The sequence below is a fragment of the Berghia stephanieae genome, chromosome 9 (genome assembly GCF_034508935.2).
Source record: "Berghia stephanieae isolate SIO BIC M18660-M18661 chromosome 9, UCSD_Bste_1.3, whole genome shotgun sequence".
Classification (NCBI taxonomy): Eukaryota; Metazoa; Mollusca; class Gastropoda; order Nudibranchia; family Aeolidiidae; genus Berghia; species Berghia stephanieae.
Window position 1 is genome coordinate 26556076 of NC_088368.1, and position 25337 is coordinate 26581412.

The 25337-nt window shown below is 36.8% G+C and overlaps 1 protein-coding gene and 1 long non-coding RNA gene across 7 annotated transcripts; one reads left to right on the forward strand and one right to left on the reverse strand.

The window, feature by feature from the left end:
• The first annotated feature begins 1779 nt into the window (after positions 1-1779).
• On the forward strand, positions 1780-24395 carry LOC144979950 (spectrin alpha chain, non-erythrocytic 1-like). Of its 6 annotated transcripts, none has more exons than XM_078927293.1 (9): positions 1780-2005; positions 11398-11510; positions 12154-12171; positions 14743-14832; positions 15280-15374; positions 15831-15986; positions 16487-16633; positions 20601-20748; positions 21351-24395. In XM_078927293.1, the coding sequence occupies exons 5-9, from the start codon at positions 15346-15348 to the stop codon at positions 21474-21476; spliced, it is 606 nt and encodes a 201-aa protein (XP_078783419.1). In that variant the 5' UTR covers positions 1780-2005; positions 11398-11510; positions 12154-12171; positions 14743-14832; positions 15280-15345; the 3' UTR covers positions 21477-24395. The 6 variants fall into 6 exon arrangements, with proteins under 6 accessions (XP_078783419.1, XP_078783417.1, XP_078783415.1 ...); XM_078927289.1 differs by having other exon boundaries at positions 1782-2005; positions 14743-14795; positions 15278-15374; XM_078927292.1 differs by lacking the exon at positions 12154-12171 and having other exon boundaries at positions 1782-2005.
• LOC144979951 (uncharacterized) lies at positions 7898-9068 on the reverse strand. Its single transcript, XR_013646799.1, has 2 exons — positions 8881-9068; positions 7898-8051 (listed from the first exon to the last, which is right to left on the reverse strand). It is a non-coding gene; the product is annotated as an uncharacterized LOC144979951 (long non-coding RNA).
• Positions 24396-25337: the final 942 nt, after the last annotated feature.

Below are 25337 nucleotides of genomic sequence, written 5' to 3' on the forward strand. Positions count from 1 at the left end.
ATTATTATTATTATTATTATTATTATTATTATTATTATTATTATTATTATTATTATTATTATCTGTATCTGTATGGTAATTATTATTATTATTATTATTATTATTATTATTATTATTATTATTATTATTATTATTATTATTATTATTATTATTATTATTATTATCATCATCATTGAGCATGCGATTTGCCCTGTGCCGGCAGATCGTGCGTGCCGAACCCCACGTCTAAACGGCCCATAATAATGGAAATCTTGCACAAATCAAATCCAAGTGTGCTCAGAGATCTTGTTGTTCGATGCGCATAGACGGGAAGAGGTATTCACCATATTAAAAACCAAACAAAAACAACAAAACCGTTGTCTATTGTTTTCATTTATTTATCTCAGTCTATTTCAAATTATGTTTTTTAACAAGGTTCGTCCGGCAGTTTAAATTTCAATAAAGTACTTTTGTGTGCCTCTTTTGGTCTTCTTGTGGTATGGATTGGGTTGTATTTAAAGATATTGATTTATAACATTTTCATATGAGATAGATTTATCCATTTTTAGCTGATGTGTGTAAATGACATAGACTACTAGGTCTAGGTGTGTTGGAAAGGTCTTTTCTTTCTTTCCTTTTCTTTTTTATTTTTTTTTTTTAACACTTGGGATCAGCGTGTACAGACAATGTGTATGGGCTTCTTGCTTGGGATGCAAAGCATACTTTTACCCCGGAATTTCTTTCTCCACTTGTGCATTAATTAGATCCACTTCATAGTTTATAAACTTGATTTTCTCTTCCGGGCACAGACTTCTGTGCTTCCGGGTCACTTGGGGGGGGTGGGGGGTGGGGGGGGGGGGGTTCGAGTCAGGGTTGCTAGTTTGGCCTTCTGGTGGCCAAATTTGAGAAATTTGGTCTTTTCCCAAGCCATTTGGTCTCCCAAAATTTGGTTTGGCCACTTGGCCTCCTGTGACCAACTTTTTGGCCTCCTCTGACTTTCCCCGTTATATCGTTTTACTTTGCTACCGGTAAAACTTATTTTATTTGGCAATCTAAATATCTAAATGCAACACGTGCTAACGCCACAGATTTCATTTGCTAATGCTTCTATATATAGAATCTCTGCTATCACGCAATCGCGCCCAAAAGGCCCATATTTGTTTTCAAAAAGCAATGCTGTGTAGATTTCCAAGTTACGAAAGAAATGATTAATTTGTTTACAGCTGCCATCTACAACCAGAACGAATAGTGTTCTTCGGGATCGAGCACATTTACTTGTAGTAGTGAAGAAAATGCTGAGCAATAATGGATTCTTGGTTCGTTGAAACGGGCCTGTTGAATTCAGTTTAATTTGTAAAAAGGTTACTTTTGTTGAGGAGTTCTCCCGGTGTGTAGACCTCTAGAATGAACTTTTTATTTCCATCGTGATAATTCGGTTGTATTTGCCATTTTTTCTGAGTCTCAAGTCAATTATTCGTTATTTTCTCGTTGCGCTGATTACAACTCAAATATGTGACCTATGATGTTGTTTAAGTTTAAAAGGAAAAATTCAACGATATCAACAAATGCACAGAATCTAGTGACAAATTGCAATGGTGAAATGGTGTTTTGATTAAGGTGAGTACAGCGAATGTTCCTTTAAATTAATTTTCTTTTTTCTTCTTCAAAAATGGGGAAATAAATTGTTTAACAAATCTAAAGAGTTTTCGCGAGGCTAAGGTGGGTTTGGTGGTATTTGGCCTCCTGCCGAGGAATCTGGCCTCCTGCTATAGCTAGTTTGGCCTCTTACTCAAAAATGATCTGGCAACCCTGGTTCGAGTATAGAGGAGTAAACACTGGAAGAACCAACTCTTTGGTATTTATTTCGAAATACCATTTCTGCAATTTTATATTACAAAATAAGCCACCAAGAAACATTGAGCAATCCTGAACGTTACTGTACAATCATAACATTATATTTCGAAGATGCAAAGGTCGATACCCCCTCTTCCACAAGGATGGGAGGCAAGATGGGACCCAGGACATAGTAAGTAAAATTTAAAATAAAATAAAAATCAAAAAAAAAAAAAAGGGGGGGGGGCAGGCCATCTTAATTTTTTTTAGACATGAATGTATATGAGTATGGTCATGTCATATACCAAAAGAATCGTTTTTTAATTCCTTAATCATATCTTTACCGATTAAAAAAAAATTCCTCTTATTAAGAAAGTTGTGTGCATAAGTTGGTAAATATTTCAGATCAGCCTGCCATTTCCTACCAAAGAATCTTTGAAAGATGCCCAGGCAGGAATGGCTTGAGTTTTCTCTTATTTACTCATAACTTAAACCGCCGTGACGCGGTCAGGTCAGTACCAATAGTGCATAGATACGTGTCTCTTGCTATGACGTTACGTATGTGTAAACAAGGGGTACCTCACCTCGCGCAGCTGATTTGTGCCAATATTGCATATATGACACTGACACTGACACAAATGATAGCTGTTTAGTTTACTTTTTTTTAAATTTGCAATACAAACTATACATTCTATGAAAGCTGAATGTTCTCTCTATTTAATAAAGGAAAAGGCTAGCCGTACTTAATGACGGCTAGCCTACCAGTCTAGGCGTACTTAAGTACGTCTAGCCTACCAGTCTAGCCGTACTTAATGACAGCCAGACTGGCAGGCTAGCCGTACTTAATGTCGTGTAGATTGCTTAGTTAGCTGTACTTAAGGATTGGTAGATTATTTATTATTTATTATTATTATTATTATTATTATTATTATTATTATTATTATTATTATTATTATGTGCGGTGGCATATTTTGCCTTCGCATGTCTTCACTGCATATTTCGTCAAAACCTTTTTTAACCGGATGTTTTTTCCCATCACCTGGAATTATTTGTGAAAACTGATCTCCGTGATACCACTCTACTAATCGATGTGTAACCTCAACCTTTTATAGTTTTGTCTTGATACAATCAATGAGAACTAATCATTTAGAAAATGGCTAAAAACGATAATAAAGAACTGAGTGACGTCAATTTTGTTCTATCTCAAATGGGTAATAGCACTGGTGGTAGGGACTCAGTGGCTGGATAGCACTGGTGGCAGGGGCTCTATGGCTGGATAGCACTGGTGGTAGGGCCTCAAAGGCCAATAGCGCTGGTGGTCAGGACCCAATGGCACATAGCACTGGTGGTAGGGACTCAGTGGCTGGATAGCACTGGTGGTAGGGACTCAATGGCTAATAGCACTGGTGGTAGGGTCTCAAAGGCCAATAGCGCTGGTGGTAAGGACTCAATGGTACATAGCACTGGTGGTAGGGACGCAATGACAATGGCTAATAGTAATAATAGTAATAGCGCTGGTGGTAGTGGGAGTGGCTAATAACACTGGTGGTAGGGACTCACTGGCTCATAGCACTGGTGGTAGGGTCTCTATGGCTGGATAGCACTGGTGGTAGGGACTCAGTGGCTAATAGCACAGGTGGTAGGGTCTCTATGGCTGGATAGCACAAGTGGTAGGGACTCAGTTGCTAAAAGCACTGGTGGTAGGGACTCAGTGGCTAATAGCACTGGTGGTAGGGGCTCAGTGGCTAATAGCACTGATGGTAGGGACTCAGTGGCTAATTGCACTGGTGGTAGGGACTCAATGGCAAATAGCACTGGTGGAAGGGACTCAACGGCTAATTGCGCTGGTGGTAGGGACTCAATGGCAAATAGCACTGGTGTTAGGGACTCAATGGCTAATTGCGCTGGTGGTAGGGACTCAACAGCTAATAGTAATAATTGTAAAAGCGCTGGTGGTAGTGGTAGGGACTCAGTGGCTAATAGCACTGGTGGTAGGGTTTCTATGGCTGGAAAGCACTGGTGGTAAGGACAGTAACTAATTGTACTGGTGGTAGGGGCTCAGTGACCAATAGTGCTGGTGGTAGGGACTCAATGGCAAATAGCACTGGTGGTATAGACTCAATGGCTAATAACACTGGTGGTAGGGACTCAGTGGCTATTAGCGCTGGTGGTAGGGACTTACTGGCTAATAGCACTGGTGGTAGGGACTCAGTGGCTAACTGCACTGGTGATGTGATAGGGAATCAAAGGCTAATAGCACTGGTGGTAGGGACTTACTGGCTAATTACACTGGTGGTAGGGACTCAATGTCTACAAAATCACTGGTGGTAGGGACTCAGTGGCTAATAACACTGATGGTAGGGACTCAATGTCTACAAAATCACTGGTGGTAGGGACTCAGTGGCTAATAATAATAACACTGGTTGTAGGGACCCAATGTCTACAAAATACTGGCTGATGGTAGGGACTCAATGTCTACAAAATCACTGGTGGTAGGGACTCAGTGGCTAATAATAATAACACTGGTTGTAGGGACCCAATGTCTACAAAATACTGGTGGTAGGGACTCAATGGCTAATTGCGCTGGTGGTAGGGACTCAATGTCTACAAAATCACTGGTGGTAGGGACTCAGTGGCTAATAACACTGGTGGTAGGGACTCAATGTCTACAAAATCACTGGTGGTAGGGACTCAGTGGCTAATAGCACTGATGGTAGGGACTCAATATCTACAAAATCACTGGTGGTAGGGACTCAGTGGCTAATAACACTGGTGGTAGGGACCCAATGTCTACAAAATCACTGGTGGTAGGGACTCAATGGCTAATTGCGCTGGTGGTAGGGACTCAATGTCTACAAAATCACTGGTGGTAGGGACTCAGTGGCTAATAACACTGGTTGTAGGGACCCAATGTCTACAAAATCACTGGTGGTAGGGACTCAATGGCTAATTGCGCTGGTGGTAGGGACCCAATGTCTACAAAATCACTGGTGGTAGGGACTCAGTGGCTAATTGCGCTGGTGGTAGGGACTCAGTGTGTAATAGCCCTGATGGTAGGGACTCAGTCTGTAAAAGCACTGGTGGTAGTGGTAGGGATAGTGTGTAATGGAGATCAAAACTAGGCAGTAAAATTATATGTCACCACTGACAGTGAATACAATTAAATGAAAAAAAAAAAAAATCCCACAGTGGAACGCACTACAGTCCGCTTAAAACAAACCATCTGAGATAGGAAATATTTCACCTTAAAAGGGGGACCTATAGTCAAAAATCCGTTTTTTTATTGCAATGCAAATATTGGTATTCCCCTGTTGTTTTTAGGTGGTAGGAGGTCTAATTTGATGACGAACACACACCAAAAAAAATTAAATGTGCAGCAATGTGGTCTTATGGTATGACACTTGCTTTCATATCGGAAGGTCATGGGTTCGAGTGATTTCTTGTAAAAGGCTCTTTACTCATTTTCTCACCGTACCGTGGTGTAAAATGAGTACCTGGCCTTAACAGTGTTGTCTCTGTCCAAAGAATTGTAATATCGCCTAACAGGCGTCATGTCCTGTCCTGTCCAACATGTTAAATGTTGCTGTTGACCAGGGACCCCTTGTAAAGCGCTTTAAGCACATTTAGTGGATATTGCTCTATATAAAAAACTCAATATATTTAAATGTCTTCAATTCCACAGACAATATAGGCTAAATTTAGACCAAACACCAACCCCCCCCCCCCCCCCCCCCAAAAAAAAAAAAAAGAATTCCTACAGTGATGCACCAAAAACCAACGGATACCTTCCAAATTTAAACACAATGTTTCCTACAGCAAGAGCAACATCATGATGGATAGGTTTAGCAAGTCTTGAAAAATTTATTTAAAGAATTGTTTTTCGATTACGATTGAAAATATGGCACTCATGAAACGACAGGAAAAAATCCAATTTAAAAATTCAAACTACTAAATTTTAGTTTAGCCCAAAGCCAAATCCATCACGATGCAAAACCCATCATACGAAAGATTCTGACAAATTTGAAGACGATCTGATGGAAAATAATCCAGATATGAATGTTAGAAAATCAGAAAATGATGCAAAATGGATTTTTTAGAAAAAACATAATCTTTCTTTAATTTGATAAACAAGCTAATTTTGCAGACAACATCCATCAAAATTCCAAAGTATAATCAATATATATGGAACAAGTAAATAGTAGAATTTTGAAAATTGATCAAACTCTGGAAAAAAAAATATAATTGATTCGCTAACCCATACCACTTAGAATTTTTTTTTTTATTTTTGACATCCATTTTTCATTTTTTTAAAAATAATTTGGTGGTCAATTATGATTTATAGTTAATCTCATAAACTAATAATGTGATTGATGTTAAACACACAAAAAAAAAAAAAATCCCCCCCCCCCCCCAAAAAAAACAAACTCTTTAATATATTTTTTTTACATTTTAAAGGGGCACCCTATAGGCTAAAATTAGATGTAAAACCCTAAAACTAAAATTTCTAACATAGATGAACCAAAAGCCAGCGTATAAATTTCTTTCAAAATTACACACAATGTATATTACATAAATAACTAGATAATGATGGAAGAGTTTACCACTGGTCTTGAAAAGAAATTCTTTAGAATATTTTTTTTTAATTCGACTGAAATTGTGGCGCTGATCGACAGGAAAAAATCAATTTTTAAAATTAAAAAATCTTACATATTTAAATTTCCCCCAAAATACTTCCATCATGATGCAAAACACACAAAAAAGATTCTGAATATATTTGAAAACAATCTAAAGGAAAATGACATGTATGATTGTATGAAAATCAGAAAATGACATAAAACGGAAATTTGAGAAAGCACTAATTCGACATAAGCTGATCCATAAAATTTTCAAAATAATGAGCGTCATAGGACAAGAGATGACGAAAATTGAGTAGATTGATCTGTCTAAAAAATGTATAAATGATTCGCTAACCCATTCCCTCGAGAAATAAATGCTGAAAAATTAAAATATTTCCGTACTCTTTCATTTTATGGTCAGAGTTGATTTATACCTTACGAATTCATCATTGTAATCAGAAAAACTAATTATTTACCAGATTACTTATCAGATGATTCCTTGATATATTAAAAATTCTCGAAATATGATTTCGCAAAATATGATATGACGTACTACCCTCATTTTTCAATTTCTAAAATAGGCTACTGCTTGTGAGATAAGTATGTAATCAACTTGAACTGCAAAATCAAATCTATTTTAGACAAGAAAACAGCTGAATGGTGATAATATATCTAGCTCAAAATAAAAAGCAATAATTTTCTTTCGCAAACTCATAGGAGAAAAATTTTCTTTCGCCTCCAGGAATAAAGTCAACACCACTTGTTTGCGACTGTTTTTTCTGTAGTTCCACAAAGAGGGTTGGTCTTGTTCTGGTTTGAAAAATGGAAATAAAAGAGACTTTTCATTAGCAATTTTAGACATGGCTATAAAATTAAAATCATTGTCATAAAATGAATTTATCATTCACATACCAATTTTTTTTTAACTGGTCATCGTTCTCACCAACACAGTTGAAATTTCATTGGTTTAACATCCACAGGCCAAAACTCTTGGCAACAAACTCTATTAAGTTCATAAATGCAGTAGTAACTCAATTCAAATAATCCTTTGTCAATTACATTAAGAAAAATGAGCATTTACACCCGAGCATGCAAATCTCAAACTTGGTACAATGCCCAGTTTTAAACCCTCTATTACATTAGTATTGGCAAAACGAAAATCTCAAACAAACTGGACATTCCCTTGTGGTCCATTGAATTTTTTTTTTCGCGAATTGTGTTGAACTGGCCGAGAAAAGGAAATTGAATAGTCTCACTATCGACTCTCGACAGAGTTCATAATAACGGAGAGTTATAATCATATGAATTTTATCAAGACCACCCACATTTTCATTTACGTCCATAAAATCCTCAAATTTGGAAAACTCGAAAACACAAAAATCTCGAACAAATTGTTCGAAATTTCCGTGCTCAAGTGTACTTTATTGATCACCAATAAAAATGTAAGAATGTAAGGATGCTATGAAGATTTGAAAAGAATACTAACCAGTTTCAAAAAGTGCTTGCAGGCACAGATGATGGTTTGCTGATTGATAAGATTGCCACAACACATCTTGAGCCAGCTATCTTTCTTGATTGTATTGTCAGGACACCAGTACGGTCAACTGAATTCTTTCCTGTTGGCTGTCGATGAAATAAAAATTAATTAAATTCACCGCAGTGAAAATGGCACATACCAATGCCATTGCTTAAGTTAATAATTATAAATAATAATAATAATAATAATAATAATAATAATAATAATAATAATAATAATAATAATAATAATAATAATAATAATAACAAAATAAATTGAAAAAAAAAGTAATATTAATATTAATAATGATAATAATATCGTTTTTCATTATTTGACAATACTGTATATCTACAGACTATGTGACACATTGTCATTATCAATATCATCATCATGAGGCATTTCACTCCAACTCCAAAGTCCTAAAAATCGGGTCACAGCCACTAATTAGCTTAGTGCTGGAATGACAAAAACTGGACGTTTCCTACCAATTACCAACTCCCACAATTTTAGAGTTACTGCCTCCCCTCCCCCCCCAACCAATGTGCTCGGCAATTTGCAGTAACAATTTATACTTCTGGGCGAGTGGATCACAATTTGAGTTCCACTACCACTGCTGCTGCTCACTAAACTGCCCACCAGTCACCAGCCCAGTTGTTACATTTACAGTTACACCAGTACTCTAGAAATAAACTCAACGAAGGATTAATCCATCATATTAAGATCACATTGGAATGCAGAACACATGACACACGCGCCAGTCAGTAAGGCGTGTTGATATTACAATACAATTACTTTCTCATTCATTCATATTATATCTCATCATAAATATCGCCACCGCTCGAATACTTTTTACACTGTCCTAGTCTAGTCCGGTCCTAGTCCTAGCCTTGACTGAGAATTTTTTTTAAAAGAAAAGAAGAAAAGACAAATTCTTACCTTTACAGAATCCTGACGAATAAAAATGGTGTCAGTCTCAGTCTGCAACTGCATTTTGGCAATTGTTGATAAGATGAAAAATTGTCACCAATAGCGATGGCCATTATTGAAATACTACGTATTGAAATTGATGATGCTCGTAAATCGGGAGAAAACAATCATGGCTTCGCGGTTGGCGCCACGGCCCATACGGTCGACTTACCGGATGTGACCTTTGACACGACCAGGGGTCAAGGCCCCAGAATAAGTACGGCTAGACTCCTGTGCCCCCCGTACTTAATGACGTCTAGCCTGCCAGTCTACCCCTTAAGTACGGCTAGCCACGTCGTTTAATAAAATATATAAAGTCATTTCAAATTTAGATTTTTAATGATTTTGTACATTCGTCATTCATAGTTTTTGCAATACCTGGTATAATAAGACAAATTGAATGTGAAACTCGGAATGCATCACAGGCATGTATAAGGAGGGTACAGATTTTCGTTAACAGGTGCATGTGTAAGCTACTTAGGATAACATGGATGGATAGAATAAAAAATGAAGAAGTATGGAAAGAACAGCAAAAACCAGTGGGAGAGGAAATTGGAAGAAGACGATGGAGGTGGATTGGACACACCCTTAGAAAGAATGACTCCAGTATAACAAAGAAAGTATTGGACTGGAACCCTCGGGGCAGAAGATCAAGGGGAAGGCCACGAGGAACATGGAGAAGAATAAAAGAAGCTGATATATACTGAAGTGATAAGACATGGAACTAGATAAAAAAGTTAGCTCAGGTTAGAGAAGGATGGAAAATGTTTGTCTGTGGGCTATGGATATACCCTGACCCAGGATGGAAAAGGCAATGATGATGATGATGATAAGACAAATTAAAATAGAGTATTGTGTGGTTTTTTCATGGGCTGCAGCAATTTGGACTTAAGTCTGAAAAGTCTCCCGTGATTATTCAGACTCAAATTTCAATGCGCATGAGCAGTCAACAGGTTATTTGGACTCAGTCTGAATAGAAGTCTTCCATGGCAGTATAGTTTTTAATTTTTATATTTTAAATATTGATAATTACACAGAATTGATGAAATCAAAGTAACAATATATATAGTAACTGTCAACGAGTAGTCTAAACCCGCTTTATTTGATAAGAAAAACAAAATCATTGATCAATGGAAAGATTATCCATACCCTAGATCATCAAAGGCACTGAATAATAATAATAAATGGCATTTATATAGCGCTTTACCCCGTTGTCACAGGCTCTGAGCGCTTTACAGTGATATAAAACAAAACATATTACAGTGAGACAAGTGTGAAGGAAACGTGATACGAATTCAATTTAAACAACAACAAAATATGAAAATAATATTGCAACATTATGACGTAAAAAGATAATACTTTAAGCGAGATTTGAACGTTGTCAACGAATCCGAGCATCTCACGTGTGATGGGAGAGAGTTCCAAAAATGGGGGGCCGAAAATTGAAAAGATTGTTCACCTGTTTTACGCAATGGCTTAGGTTTGACAAGGATTGATTGGTCATTGCTTGACCTCAAGTTTCTATTGGGGACATATATGTTTAGAAGGTCTTTAATATAGGAGGGACTGTTCGTGCTCAGGGATTTGTAGACAACAGTACAAATCTTATAGGCAACTCTTTTTTCCACAGGAAGCCAATGTAACTCACGGAGAAGAAGATTTGCTGACGGGTATTTTTTGTTATTGCGTACAATGAGCCTGGCTGCGTTATTTTGAGCAACCTGAAGTTTGCTAATTTTGTCTTTAGCTAAATTCGCCCAAAGGGAGTTACAATAGTACAATTTAGATAAAACAAGGGAATTAATTAAAAGTTCTGCTATATGCTTCGGTATTAAATTACGAATTTTGCTTATTTTTTTCATTTCTATGTACATAGATTGTATGGTGTTATTCACGTGGCTTGTCATGGAAAGATCTTTAGGGGATCTCAAACTAAGTACACTGATGCTGGTATGTTCTTGGAATCTACACCTGTTCCCTATTTGAACCAATTCCCCTTTGTCTTACTTTTTCTTGCCTGCTTTAATTGTTTTTCTAGAACATTTTACGATCACATTTTCTTCCTTTTTAGAGGAGCTGATACGACCTAAATGTGTTGCAAGTACTGTAAAACCCTTAAAAACAAAACAAACAATGATTAATGCACAGTAATCAAAATGCTTTATGGCACTGGTCGAGTTTATAAAACCAAGGCTCAAGTTTCGAAGAATATTATCTGTATTTTATAGAGTGACTTGAAAATTAGCAGACCTTCAGCTTCAGGCTGACAAGCCATTGAATCTGGTATGATATGAGTTTGTGGATAGCTCATACGGTAGAGTCACGCTCTCACCGGCCAGGCGGAGTTGTTGAACCAATAAGGTCGCAGGTTCAAACCCCACCACCGCCGCGAAAATTTTTATTCTCTATTGTCTTCTGGCACTTTTCTACTCACTTCATCTCTTGTATGATATGAGTTAAACTTTGGTAACATCTCCTTTTTAATAGGAAAGAGACAATGACCTGGAGAAAGAGAGTGCCCGTCAAGAAGAAAACGACCAGTTGAGGAAACAGTTTGCCCAGGCAGCTAATAATTTCCATTCATGGTTGACACAGACTAGGTAAGGAGTAGCTGTAAATTGATACATATTGTTTTAAAATGTAACATTTCGGACATGTTATCCTGTTACAGCAAAATTTATTGTATGATAATTTGAAAAGTTATAATTACAATGAAAAGTTGCTATACAGGGCAATGGTAAGGTCCTTGCTTTGTAACCAGGAGGTACAGTATGTTTGACTGACACACCTTGATGAAGTCACTGTGGAAGATGCATAGGTTATTTCAATCTTCTTTTGATATTGACCCCAAAGACAAGTTTCCTCACGGGGATTAATAACAGGAATAATTCATCCTTATATAAATAGCATTTTTATCAAAGTACTTCGTTTCATCATGTTCTCTCTGCCTGAAGTCATCTTCAAATTAATCATGCTAGTGACAGCAAGAAGTTGACAGTTTGAGAACAACAAAAATTGTCATCACTCCCCCCCCCCCCCCCCCCCCCCCCCCGTGTAAAGAAAAAACAGGAAAATAAAAACACGCCCCTTTCCAAAACAAATTTCGAGACATACAATTCTGTTTTTAGTCATTCAAAGAAAATAAAAAATAACTTACATTGTTCTTGTTTGCTAAAGTTTTGTTTCTATATTAGCTATAAAACAAAATTGAATTTGTAACTCAAATGTTTTTATTTCATTCAGGATGTGGCTCTTGGACGGGTAGCTAATGCTTGCTGCCTGTCTTTTTTTTCTTCTTTTTTTTCTTTTTTTTCTCTCTTTTTAAAGTCTTGCCTTTTTCAACCATAATCCAGCAGTCAATGCTTGGTGCTCTGCGATCTATTGAATGCTTGCCTGTCTATCTGAACTATTTTATTATTTGAATTTTAAAACTTGAGATTGACCAAGATATCTTGTGAAATGTGATCATTCACTAATCATCCGCAAACAGTTGCATTGCATGGTATATTCACTTGAACCTGATACTGAACTGGACTTTGATATAAGGGAGTGAACATTTAACACCTACTGTCCCTCCAGAAAGCGTTTCTTCATCTTACTTAACCAGAGGCAGTCGATTAAAAAAAAAACAAACTTTATATGCTTGCTATCCCTTCAATTTCATCATTTACTTCCCTTTCTTTCTTTTCTGTTTTTATTTCTGACTTCAATGAATCCCTTCTTTCTCCCTTTTATATCCTTTATATTTTTTATCATTTTCATGATGGACAACGCTGCTAGTATGTCTGTTAGGAGTTGATGCATTCGATTGAATTTAGATCTGTTTGCTTTTCATTGTTCTAACAATATCCCCCCCAATGCTGTCGTTAAAATTGGAAGTGAAAATTGTTAATCGCATGGATTTTAAAAGAGTGACAAATTAGGGAACAGGCACTGTTGTAAGATGAAAGATATGAAAAGTATGTACGAAACAGTGCCAAACAAAGCACATAGCAAAAAAAACATTCCAAAAAATTAGCGTGCCTCAACGAGGGGTCAAACCTAAGACTCTTAATTACTGGTCAAATGTTGCTACCATTACACTGCAGAGGTTATCCATTAGTTGGGACAATTTAATGCATAAAATCGACCCGTTACCTGATAGTTGGGTCGACTTAATGCCTAAATTTAAAGCATTAAATCGTCCCAACTATTGGGCAACCTCTGGCATAATGGTAGCACATCTGACACAGTAATCAGGAGGTCTGAGGTTTGAGGCAGGCTGATATTTTGGGGGATGGTTTTTATTTCTTGTAATTTTCTCTCTGTTTTGTCCGGCACTGTTTCATACACACTTTTTTCAGATTTGTATTAAAAGTGGAAATGCATTTTATAAATTTCTTCAAAACTTAGGTACATGACCATGTTTTTGTCATGATGATTAGTCATGATTTAAACGTTCTGTCTCTCCTATTGTCGACCCAATCTAACAAGCATGTTCCAAAGAAATTAAACTGTTTTCCTTTCTGTTGACATGATTGATGAAGAAAGGAACTGTTTACTTAGTGTATTTCGCAATCAAGACACATCTTTTCATCTGTGAGCAGAAGACTAAAAATCCACTCCATCCTCCTCTCCCAATGTTGTTGGTAATTGCTGTGCTCTTTGCCTGTATTCAATATAGAATTGATGATTTTTAATGAATTGATAGATGAGAAAGAAATGAGAAAACATAAATAAATCAACAAATCTAGGCATTGGTGACCTCAAGAATCAAAATCCGCTTAATATAAGCACAGGCCAGCTACAAGTATGCTCTGCTTGATTCCCGAGGACTTTACATAGAAACAGTGACCACCGAACAGTGCATGATTAAGCTAGGTTGGATTTGAGGTTTATTCATTAACTTCCAATACAAGCTGGACAAGTACAATAGCAGACCTGCCACTGATACAGATATAATACAGGTTTTTTGGGGGGCTGAAATTCGTCAAAATTCGGATTTTTTTTATTATTTTGGGATCCAGATCAGATTTTAAAGTTTGTTTTTAATTTAAAATTGGTGAAAGAAAAATAATGTTATTTTGCCCAGAAATGGATATGTTTTCAAATTGAACTCCACTACACCAGTTCTTGATTAAATATTGTAATGTGACATGCTATATGAACAATGGTCAAACTCACGCAGTTTGGGTTTATACAGATTATATTCTTCTCATTTGGATTTTTACCTAAAATATACAGATTTCTTGTTAGTTGTCTGTGGCAGGTCTGTAACAGCTCATTAGTTTGTAGACAGGATCTGATCCTCTGATGTTGCATTGTAAAGGGGGGGGGGGGGGGGTTAATGATGTATGAAGCCTCTATTAATGTCATCGCAGCCAGTCACAGTTCGTAATGAACCCTGACTCCTATCCCAAGTTTGATCATTTCAACGAATTCTTTTGATGGTCAAATTATTATACGTGTTTAAAAATGGATGATTTATATCAGTCCTAATTATCAATTCTCTTCCTCCCACTCTCCAACCCTCCTTCCTTCTTCTTCTTAATATGTTTTTTTAAAAAAATAACTGAAATAACTATGAGAGAACCATTCACTTTAATTGTTGCGGTTTGACACAGTTGTATAGTTGGATAAAAAAAGCCATACCAGTCAGAATGTAAATTTAGCCATGGTGATATTATCATGAGTGATATACCTTTTCCTCATGGCTGTATATGAAGCTCATTGTTGCCTATTTCTTTCACATAATGTATTGTTTTTCTTATTTTAATGGCAAGAATCAATCAGGAAAAACATGGAATTTTGATTCTTGATGGCTGTTTCTCATTGAATATTTTTTAATCACAGGGCTGCCATGATGGAAGGATCTGGAACTCTGGAAGAACAACTGGAAGCCACCAAGATAAACTTTATGATAATGATGAGGATATTGATAATGTAATTATAGACATAGTCAATCTTCTCCCCTCCTTTCATCCCATTTTGACTGGTGGGTTATAATCGCAAATACAAATTAATGTTAATATTTATGAACCAGCGTGGCTCAGTGTTGCAGTCTTTGCTCTGTACCCAAAAGGTACTGAGTTCGATCATCTGCCGCGCTTTTTGGCCTGGAGCAAGTTACTTCGCCCTAGCTCACTTTGCGGCGCTGCACTGTTTATGACGCCTGGGTTATTCCAGTCTTCCCTTGGAATAGACCCTAAAGAGAAATTTCCCCATGGGGATGAATAAAGGACATTTTATTTTATTTTATTTAAGTATTGTCCTTGAAGATATCTATACAGTTGACTTAATATCCTTTAAGGATCTAGGATGAGGCTTTATGAAAAACAAATGATTGTGCAATTGAATTACTGAAAACATTTTTTTTTTAAATTTCTTCAGAAAAAGGCCACTGAAGTGCGATCACAGAAGGGGCATCTTAAGAAAGTGGAAGAGCTTGGAGCTGCCATGGAAGAGAGGCTGATTTTAGACAACAGGTTGGTTTATTGTGATATACAAGAAAAATTAGCTTTTTAAAATTGTATTCATTGATTGCTGTTTTGCTTTTGATTGCATCATTCCAGTACAATTTTTTGTATTCTGGCTGTCTTAGTTTTTCTCAGTAACTTGTTAGCACAGACAAGTGAGAAAAATAAATAAAAATATATAGATTGTCCCACTATTTTCCTTTTTCTGGAGCTTCAATGACATTACAGTGTTACAGTTGCAAAACTGCTCAAACTATTACTAACACAATTCTATTTATTTTAAAACTTTATTCTATGTTGCCGGTGAGAAAAAGATATGATAAAATTATGAAGGGTATTGTAAGAGTTTGATGAGGATGAGTATGCCTTATAAACGTATTAATTTTTTATTTCAAGTTTTCAGTGGGGTTTTTTTTTTGTCCCATATGGTCTTTATAAAACGTTGTAAATATTTTTTGTTCACAGATACACAGAACACAGCACTGTGGGATTGGCCCAGCAGTGGGATCAACTTGATCAGTTGTGCATGAGGATGCAACACAATTTGGAGCAACAGATTGAGGCCAGAAACAGGAGTGGCGTTTCCGAGGATGCCCTAAGAGAATTCTCCATGATGTTCAAGTATGAATTTTTTTTTGGGGCATTGGTTATTTTGATTTATCTGTATTGAATTAAACAGTACATGTTTTATTCATGCAATGTCATTGAAACTTGAAATTGAGGGTAGGCACGCCACACCTGTAAAAAGGCTCAAATTAAAGGATTTTGTTCTTGAAAGTATCAAGTTATGATTGGAAAATGAAGACATTTTTAAAAGTTAGACTTGAAAATCTTGTCGTTAAATAAGTAGAACATTCAATTTACACTTGAACAAGTTTGGTTTCTATCCACAACTGGTTGGAATTTATTTATTTATTTTTTTTTTTTTTGCTAACTTCAAAGATGACAGAATGATGAATATAGAATATGAGTCATATCTCTCATGAAATTAAAATGAGCAAGAGTAAGAGAAGATAGGGTGAAATAAAAATCAATTAATCCTCTATATTTTCCTTTAATTGTCTGGGTTTTCAACAAGATCTGGTATATTGATTAAGATATATTTTTCCTATCTTTGACAGACACTTTGACAAAGACAAGAGTGGCAAACTAGATCACCAAGAGTTCAAGTCTTGTCTCCGTGCCCTTGGTTACGATTTACCCATGGTGGAAGAAGGACAGACAGACCCAGAATTCACAGCCATTCTAGACATGGTTGATCCCAACAGGTAAGATCTAAAAGACGTCCTATTACACTGGTCAAATATTATTTTTTAAAAGCCCATAACGTGAGCTCTTATATTGCACAAGATCCAATACTAAATGTGGTCTGATTGCTTTATAAGTGATCCCAAGCCAGTAATTAACATGCAGGAATATGCATAACGCCCTTAAGGTGCTATTGCAATTTCTTTTTGACAGAGATAATGCTGTTACCGGCTAGGTACTATTTTACATGTGAGTATGGGGAAAGAATGTGAGTCAAGAGCCTTTTCCAAGGACTTAATTATGCACCACCACAGTGGGGCTCAAATCAGTGGCCTACAGGTGAAAAAGCCTAAAAGTTGCACATCTGGTAAATGTATTTGATTTCTAAAGAAAAACAATTGGTTGTAACTATGAGTTTAATTCCCCGTGTGGTGTCCGGGGTCCCTCAACTGAGAGGGTCAAGAATAGCCCAACGCCAAGCCAGCGTGTCGTAAAAGGCGACTAATGGTGTGTGATTCCTCCATCTTTGAGTCACCTGGTCCTCCAGGTTGGGGGTTGGCAAAGGGTTAACACCCCTTTCCGTTAAACTCTAACCGTTACAGAAACACAGACAGACAAACCAAATCCTTTTTTTAGCTTGGGCGACCGAAGAGTTTCTGGAATATCAGAATTTATGAAGGACAACAGACAAAGCCGAAAGGACTCTGCTGACCCGATGACGTCTTCGCCAAACAAGCAGCTTCGAATTGCGTCGTGGAACGTTCGCACCATGTATGAAGCAGGAAAAAGCTCTCAAGTTGTGACTGAGATGAGAAGATACAGGCTGCATATACTTGGAGTAAGCGAAACCCACTGGATACAATCCGGACAGAAACACCTCAAGTCTGGGGAGAAGATTTTATATTCAGGGAGAGGGGACGGGATTCATATACAGGGAGTAGGAATAATTCTAAGCAAGTTTGCCCAGAAGTCACTGAGAGGATGGGAACAATGCGGAGAAAGGATCATCATGGCGTCCTTTACAACACGGAGTAAGAAGATCAGCATGAACATTGTACAGATCTATGCCCCAACAAATGATGCAACAGATGAGGACAAAGATACATTTTATGGTCTGCTACAACAAGTCATTGACAAGTTGCCAAGGAAAGACATCAACATATTGATGGGAGATGCTAATGCAAAAGTGGGACAGGATAACGTAGGCTATGAAGGTATCATGGGACGTCATGGCATGGGAGAAATGAATGATAATGGTGAGAGATTTGCAAATTTCTGTGCATTCAACAGTTTCGTGATTGGAGGATCAGTGTTCCCCCATAAGAGGATCCACAAAGCAACTTGGGTCTCACCAGATGGTATGACAGAGAATCAGATTGATCATTTTTGTATCTCTCGTAGATTCAGACGTTCATTGGAAGATGTGACAGTACGGAGAGGGGCAGATGTTGGATCAGACCACCACCTGCTATTGGCAAAGCTTAAGCTCCGACTCAGAAAACACGGGGCCAGATCACATACAAGAAGAAAATTCGAGTTGAATGCACTTGATGGGGAAAAGAATGAGGAATTCAAACTACAATTGAGTAATAGATTCCAACCTCTTACTGAGCTCGAGGAGGACATAGATGTAGAGTCACATTGGGCAAAGATCAAGGAAGTCTACATAACAACTTGCCACGAGGTATTGGGGGTAAAGAAATCAGAACATAAAGAATGGATAAGTCCAACCACCTTGGACCTTATTGAAAAGAGGAGAACAAGGAAGGAACAAGTGAATGCAAGCCGAACAAGGGCTTCAAGACTGGATGCACAAGAGCAGTATCGAGCCATAGCTAAGGAAGTCAAAAGATCTGTGAAGAAAGACAAGGAAGCATTCATGAACAGACTTGCAGAGAAAGCAGAAGCAGCAGCGACTGGAGGACACATGAGGATCCTTTATCAAACTACCAAGACACTTGCTGGAAAATATGGGAAACCAGAGGTACCAGTCAAAGACAAAGATGGGAAAACTATTTTTGGAAAAGAGGCTCAATCTGAACGATGGAGGGAACATTTCAACTGCCTTCTGAACAGACCACCACCAGACAACCAGCCAGAAATTTTGCCTGCAAGGAATGAGCTACCAATTAGCTGTGATCCACCATCGATAGCAGAGATTGTGGGTGCCATTAACAAGATGAAAAGGGGGAAAGCTGCTGGACCAGACCAGATTCCACCGGAGGCTCTAAAAGTTGATGCGGAAAGAAATGCTGAGGCCCTGCACCCACTATTTGAGAGAATCTGGAATGACGGGATATTCCCAAAGGATTGGAAGGAAGGACATCTTATCAAGCTTCCAAAGAAAGGGGACCTCAGTAATTGTAATAATTATCGAGGCATCACTCTTCTTTCTATCCCAGGAAAGGTTTTCAACCGTATTATTTTAGAGAGAATTAAGAATGCAACAGATGCTAAACTGCGGGACGAACAGGCAGGTTTTCGAAAAAACCGTTCAACCACCGACCAGATTGCCTCTCTGCGAGTCATAGTGGAACAGTCTATAGAATGGAACTCTCCTCTTATTGTCAACTTTCTGGATTACGAGAAGGCTTTCGACAGTATTGACAGAGCAACATTGTGGAAAATTCTGGCACATTATGGACTCCCTGAAAAGATAGTAAACCTCATTAAGGAAATATATGAAGGATCAAGTTGCAGGGTTGTACATGAAGATCAGCTTACTGACAGCTTTGAAATTAAGACTGGTGTCAAGCAGGGATGCTTGCTCTCTCCATTCCTGTTCATCCTTGCCATTGATTGGCTAATGAAGGAAACCTCCAAAGGGAGAAGAAATGGGATACAGTGGACCCCCTGGACACAGTTGGATGATCTGGATTTTGCAGATGATCTGGCTCTTTTGTCCCACACCCAGGACCAGATGCAAGAAAAAACCACAATTATAAACAGCCTGTCGGAATCAATTGGTCTAAGAATTCACCCTGCAAAGTCAAAGGTCTTGAGGATAGGTACGCGTCAAAGGGAGCAGATCAAAGTTAAAGATCAGGAACTCGAAGATATAGACACTTTCTGCTATCTCGGAAGTATAATTGACAAGGATGGAGGCACGGAAGCAGAGGTGAAAGCACGAATAGGAAAGGCACAGGCTGCATTCACATCTTTGAACAGAGTTTGGAGAACTAAAGATATCTCCCTTCAACTAAAGCTAAGACTTTTCAACTCAAACGTGAAGTCTGTCCTACTGTATGGATGTGAAACTTGGAACGCATCACAGGCATGTATAAGGAGGGTACAGATTTTCGTAAACAGGTGCATGCGTAAGCTACTCAGAATAAAATGGATGGATAGAATAAAAAATGAAGAAGTATGGAAAAGAACACAACAGAAACCAGTGGGAGAGGATATAGGAAGAAGACGATGGAGATGGATTGGACACACGCTTAGAAAGAATGACTCAACTATAACAAAGAAAGTATTGGACTGGAACCCTCAGGGCAGAAGATCAAGGGGAAGGCCACGAGGAACATGGAGAAGAATTAAAGAAGCTGATATACAGAGAAGTGGTAAGACCTGGAATGAGATAAAAAAGTTGGCTCAGGATAGAGAAGGATGGAAACTGTTTGTCTGTGGCCTATACCCTGACCCAGGGTGAAAAAGGCAATGATGATGATGATGAGTTTAATCATTAGCTTGTCTGGTAGTCATTCTACATTATTCACTCATTTACTAGTACTCTGTTATCAATCACAATTTATTATGTTTTAATGTCCAGGTTAGTGAAGTAATAGTTTCAGATTGTGATGTTCAAACGTTCCGTTGACATCACCTTCTTTCACTATTTCTATATTTCTTTTTCTTTTCAAGTTTTAGGCTTTGTAAGTTTAATTTTAACAAATGATTATTATTCACTTTCAGTTGCTTCATTACCTTTGTGCTTCTCCTTTCATTTTAAATGTAATTAATGCGATCCCCTGCTGTTTTTTACAGAGATGGTTTCGTGTCATTACAAGAATATATGGCCTTCATGATAAGTCGGGAAACAGAGAATGTCCAGTCCAGTTCAGAGGTTGAGCAAGCATTCAGGGCTCTCACGTCTGGAGAAAAGCCTTACATTACTGCCCAGGAGTTATATGCGGTGAGTGGCCAAATGCTAAATTCCATTCTGTTATTCAGTTATAAAATATGGAGTGAAGGCCTGAACTAGAAAGGTTGAATTAAAGTTTTTTTCTTTCTTTTTTTTCTCTTCTTAATATCCAAGGTCTTAACTGATCAGGTGAATGACTGGCAACAAAGAGAAAATGAATTATGTCAGATGGAGGGAGGGATATGATAGATAATTTTTAATGGTTGAGGTTGTTTGGCAAGTGTACAATTAATGTAATATTGCAAAAAGTGGAATGAAATCCTATGACTGGAACGGATGTGTGAACGATAGTATAAGTAATTAACCTCATATTACATAACTATGGTATTATGTGCTGGTTTCAATTATGGCTTCACCAAATTGCCATTATCTCTTTTTTGTTATTTATTTACTGGTGCTTGTATGACCTTAATGTATAGCAAGTGCCGTATAATCCTTATAAACAAAAGCAAACAATAATTATTTACTTATTTATTGGTTTGTTCATTCCTTCGTTTCTTATTCTTATTCATTTTATTTATCTTTTATTTATTTTTTTATTTACTAATTTATATTGATTTATTCATTTATTTATTTACTTACTTCATTTGCAGAACCTGACAAAGGAACAAGCAGACTACTGTATAAGCAGAATGAGTCCATATGTGGACAAAACAGGCAGAACTGTCCCCGACTCTTACGACTACGTCGATTTCACTCAGCAACTTTTCGTCAACTAGATTCTACCATGCTGTTCACTGTCTGTCTCCATGACTGTTACAGAATTTGTGCACCAGAATCAAAACGTTGATAAATGATTTTTTTTCTCATGATAATGAAATTCCAATCCTTGGAAAAGTTTTTACCATCTCTCCAATGAAACTGGAGTCTGAAAGAAAAGTAATTGAAATTTTAATCATTTAAGTACCTTACTATTTGGCTAAAATGTATATTCTGAATTCCAATTTGCTTTACTTTTTGTCTCTTCTTTCATGTCAACTTTAGTGTTAAATCTTTCCACTCTTATGTAGATCCATAAGCAGTACTTAAATAAGATAATATAAGAGCTGAAATGATGGTCTTTTTTTTTTTTTTTGATCGGATTGTTCTGGTGTATGAATCCTGTTGACTTTGACAGGGCTTTTTCTAGATACTTTTTTATCAATTAGAATACACTATATTTGACTTATTTGAACGAATATAATTGTGAATTCCTTTTTTTTTTCCTTCTATTTTGCTTTCCCCTCAATATTTCATTCAACCTTCATTATTATTTATATATAATAATGTTATGGTAATTGATATATTTCTCATTTAATATACACAGCAGTGGATTATTGGTTTATTTGGTTGGTGGTTGATGCTTTCATATTTTTGGAAGCTTTCTTTTCTAACTTTTTATTGGAGAATTATTTTTATTGCTTTACTGTTTTGTAACGTTTAACAAATCTAACCTATTAAAGGCATTGATTACTAATCAGCTGATGATAATTTTCTCCAAGAAATTAGTTTGTTTTGTTTTATCCTGTACCCTCCCAACTCATACCACGTAAAATTTTACAAATAATATTTGTATAATACTGCAATATTTTTTTATATGTACGCTATTATCTTTTAAAGAAATTGTAATGTAGATGACCTTTTCTTTATAGTTAGAATATGCTCTCCGGTATTTGTAAAAGTAACTTTGACACGCTTTCATCTTGTCATAAGCACAACTTCGTCTTTGTTATTGTCTTTAAATAAAAATTTTCTTTTTTTTTCTTCTCTCGCTTTGCTATAGTTTTTTTTTTTACAGAATCATTGTTATCCTTCAGAGTGATCGATAACAAATCATTTCTCATCACTTTGGCTGTAATTGTTAAATAAACCTCTTCGTATATTTGTCATTGAGACTCTTTTATTTTTCTTTCCTGTCACTCCTCACCTTTTCAATCTCTTAACCCAAATTTCGACCCTATTTTCTGCATATTGGGCTGCTGACTATCTTGATCAGCCTCGGCTGCCAAAGTATAACAATTAAATGTATGATTATGTATGCTGGTAAAATGCTTAATTGACATTTCAATTTAATGCATAACTTGGTTAGTGTCCCAGGCATGGTAGTGTGCTCCATGGAGAACCAACCTCCTACATACCTGTCAAGACTGTCAGGGAGCCTTTTTGCATGAATTACATGATGCTATCTAATCTGCATTTGTATATTTTCTCTTAAGTACAAGTCTGAAAAGCACTGTACATGTGTGTGCATAATCGCGTTCTTGCCAAGGAGCGAATTTTTGAAAACTATGGTGAGAATTTTCCCATAGATATTCCCGGACTTGGCCTGAATTACATATAGAGGTTGGATGGTACATTAGGGGTTAAGAGATAGTATGATCTTTGAGGTGATGGCATTTGTAACTTGTCTTTTTGTTTTCTTTACAATCGTTTTTGAGTCTTTAATCTCTCAAATGTATGCATGTGAAGTTATCATGGAAGCAAGAAGCAAGTAGTTAGAAATGGGATCCTTCCACAGTGTGTTCTTATAAATAAAGAACAAACATGGGTATTGCTCCTTTTCTATGTAGTTTCTCTCACCGTCATCTGACATTGTAGTCCACATTTTAAAAATTCATCATTTTAAACACTCTCGGTCAAAACATTAAACACTTTCAGTGAATTCACCAGACTGAAATAAAGCAAAGCCTTATATTGGTCAGCAAATCTCCCATATAAATATATATTAAGTCTATAGGAGTAGCCATTTGAGAAGAAAGGAACTCGGCTACCCTTGCCCAAGAATTACAAATGTTACCTTTGGCTGTGATGTTGCTCCTGTGAATGAAAAAAAAAAAGAATTTGCAGACGGTAACAGAAGATTTAATTATCAAGCTGCGACAGACAGGAATGGATTGAAATATTCAGAAAATCTTGATAATTTTGAGGTTGATCTCTTCAATTGTCTGATCCCAAAATAATTCATTTTGTATTTATTCTGTAAAGTCCACTTGCTCCAAGAAGGCATTGTATTCACAACATTTGTACTATTTAGACTCTCAAACATTCCCTTTCGCTTTTCGGTTATGTGATTGTTTGGGGTGACTCGGTGGTTTATTTAGTTTTGATATTTGATTTTTTTTTGTGGTTGTGATTAATTATTACATATTTTATGTATCAATTTATCATAATATAACCGTATCATTACGATTTAAATGGTTGTTCGAGTTTTACATTTTATCATAGAGTTTTTAGATAATTATATTGTTAATATTCCATCACTCTATAGTAATTTTATAAATGTGATATTATTAATTCATGTGTTGAGTTATTTGTAGTTTTATAACATTTTCTTTTCAAAGTGAGTATAGAATAATAAAATTATCAGTAACAAGTAAATGTTTTTTTTAGCACTCATAAATTGTTGTGAAGTACTTTTGCCTCACAATTACATGGTATGTAATTTTGTAATGTAAATTACAATCAATATTTATGCTGAATCAGAAAAGAGTGGCGCATTATTTAATTTACATAATAATTAAGTGTTACACTAGAGATATGATATGGAAACGTTTTGGTTTCTTTTTTTTCTATTTCACTCTTTATTCATGCTGTAACCACAAACCCTACATTTTAATGCAGTAATAAACTTTAGTCACTGCTTGAGTGTTCAATACAAATGTAATTGTGTTTAGTCTTTCTGCTTGTGTGTTTGTTTGTGTATTTATGTGTGTGTGTGTGTTGCAGCAAAGAGTGTGTAGGGTAACGAAGTTACCAAGAGCTCTCACTTCTCTTAACCGCAATGCTATTGTCGCGTGCCAGGCGAGACAGCGAGGTGGGTGTGCTCCGCGTGTATCATGCGCGCTAGGCTTACTGATACAATGAAGAAAATACGAGTAGAAGACGGAAGATGCGTGGCTTCACCAAAAGCGGGAAGTGAGAGCTCTTGGTAACATAACAATCGTTACCTACACGCTCTTTGGTTGCAGCACCCTTGGAGTCATTGGGGCACGCAAGCTCTTGCCCAGCGGCAACATCAAGATCCCTCATAAGAGTAAGAGTAGTATCCATTGACGTGTATGTTGTCCCAAACCAAAATACATCAGCTATTCCATCAGGAAATCTAAGCGCAATTCAAGACAATTTATTTTGAGTCAGACTCCTAATAAGAGTTCGAAGTTTCAAGTTTATGTATTGTTATTGGTAGGCTTTCACCAATAAATCACAAAATTTGATGGCAACAGACGTGGAAGAGAAAAAATGACTCGTGAAGCCAACAACATAGGTGGGAATTTCCCGCTTTTTTAAAGAAGTTTCCCGCTGAAATAAAATCAGCTCTGGTTTCAAACCCCTGGTAGCGCGGAAAATTGCCATTTGAAATCCCAAATTGTGCCATACAAAAACGGAAAACTTTGCCACATTTTGCCAACAGTAGCTAAAGATGCAAACAAAAAGTCACTCAGGTGCAAACCACAAAGAAAAATGATTAAAGACATCAACCTTATATCAAAACAAGAGACCGAAGCCTGCAAAGAGAAGCATCAAATTTTCATTACACTGACATCGCGGAAAATTGTCATTGAAAACTCAAATTTTGCCCAATTTTACCACCGGGGTTAAAA

Excerpts from the sequence above, each read along its gene's own strand:
- LOC144979950 (XM_078927289.1), top strand. Across the intron at positions 14,796-15,277 it reads AGAACAACTGGAAGCCACCA|AGAAAAAGGCCACTGAAGTG; the intron begins AGATAAACTTTA and ends TTAAATTTCTTC. Across the intron at positions 20,749-21,350 it reads CTGCCCAGGAGTTATATGCG|AACCTGACAAAGGAACAAGC; the intron begins GTGAGTGGCCAA and ends CTTCATTTGCAG.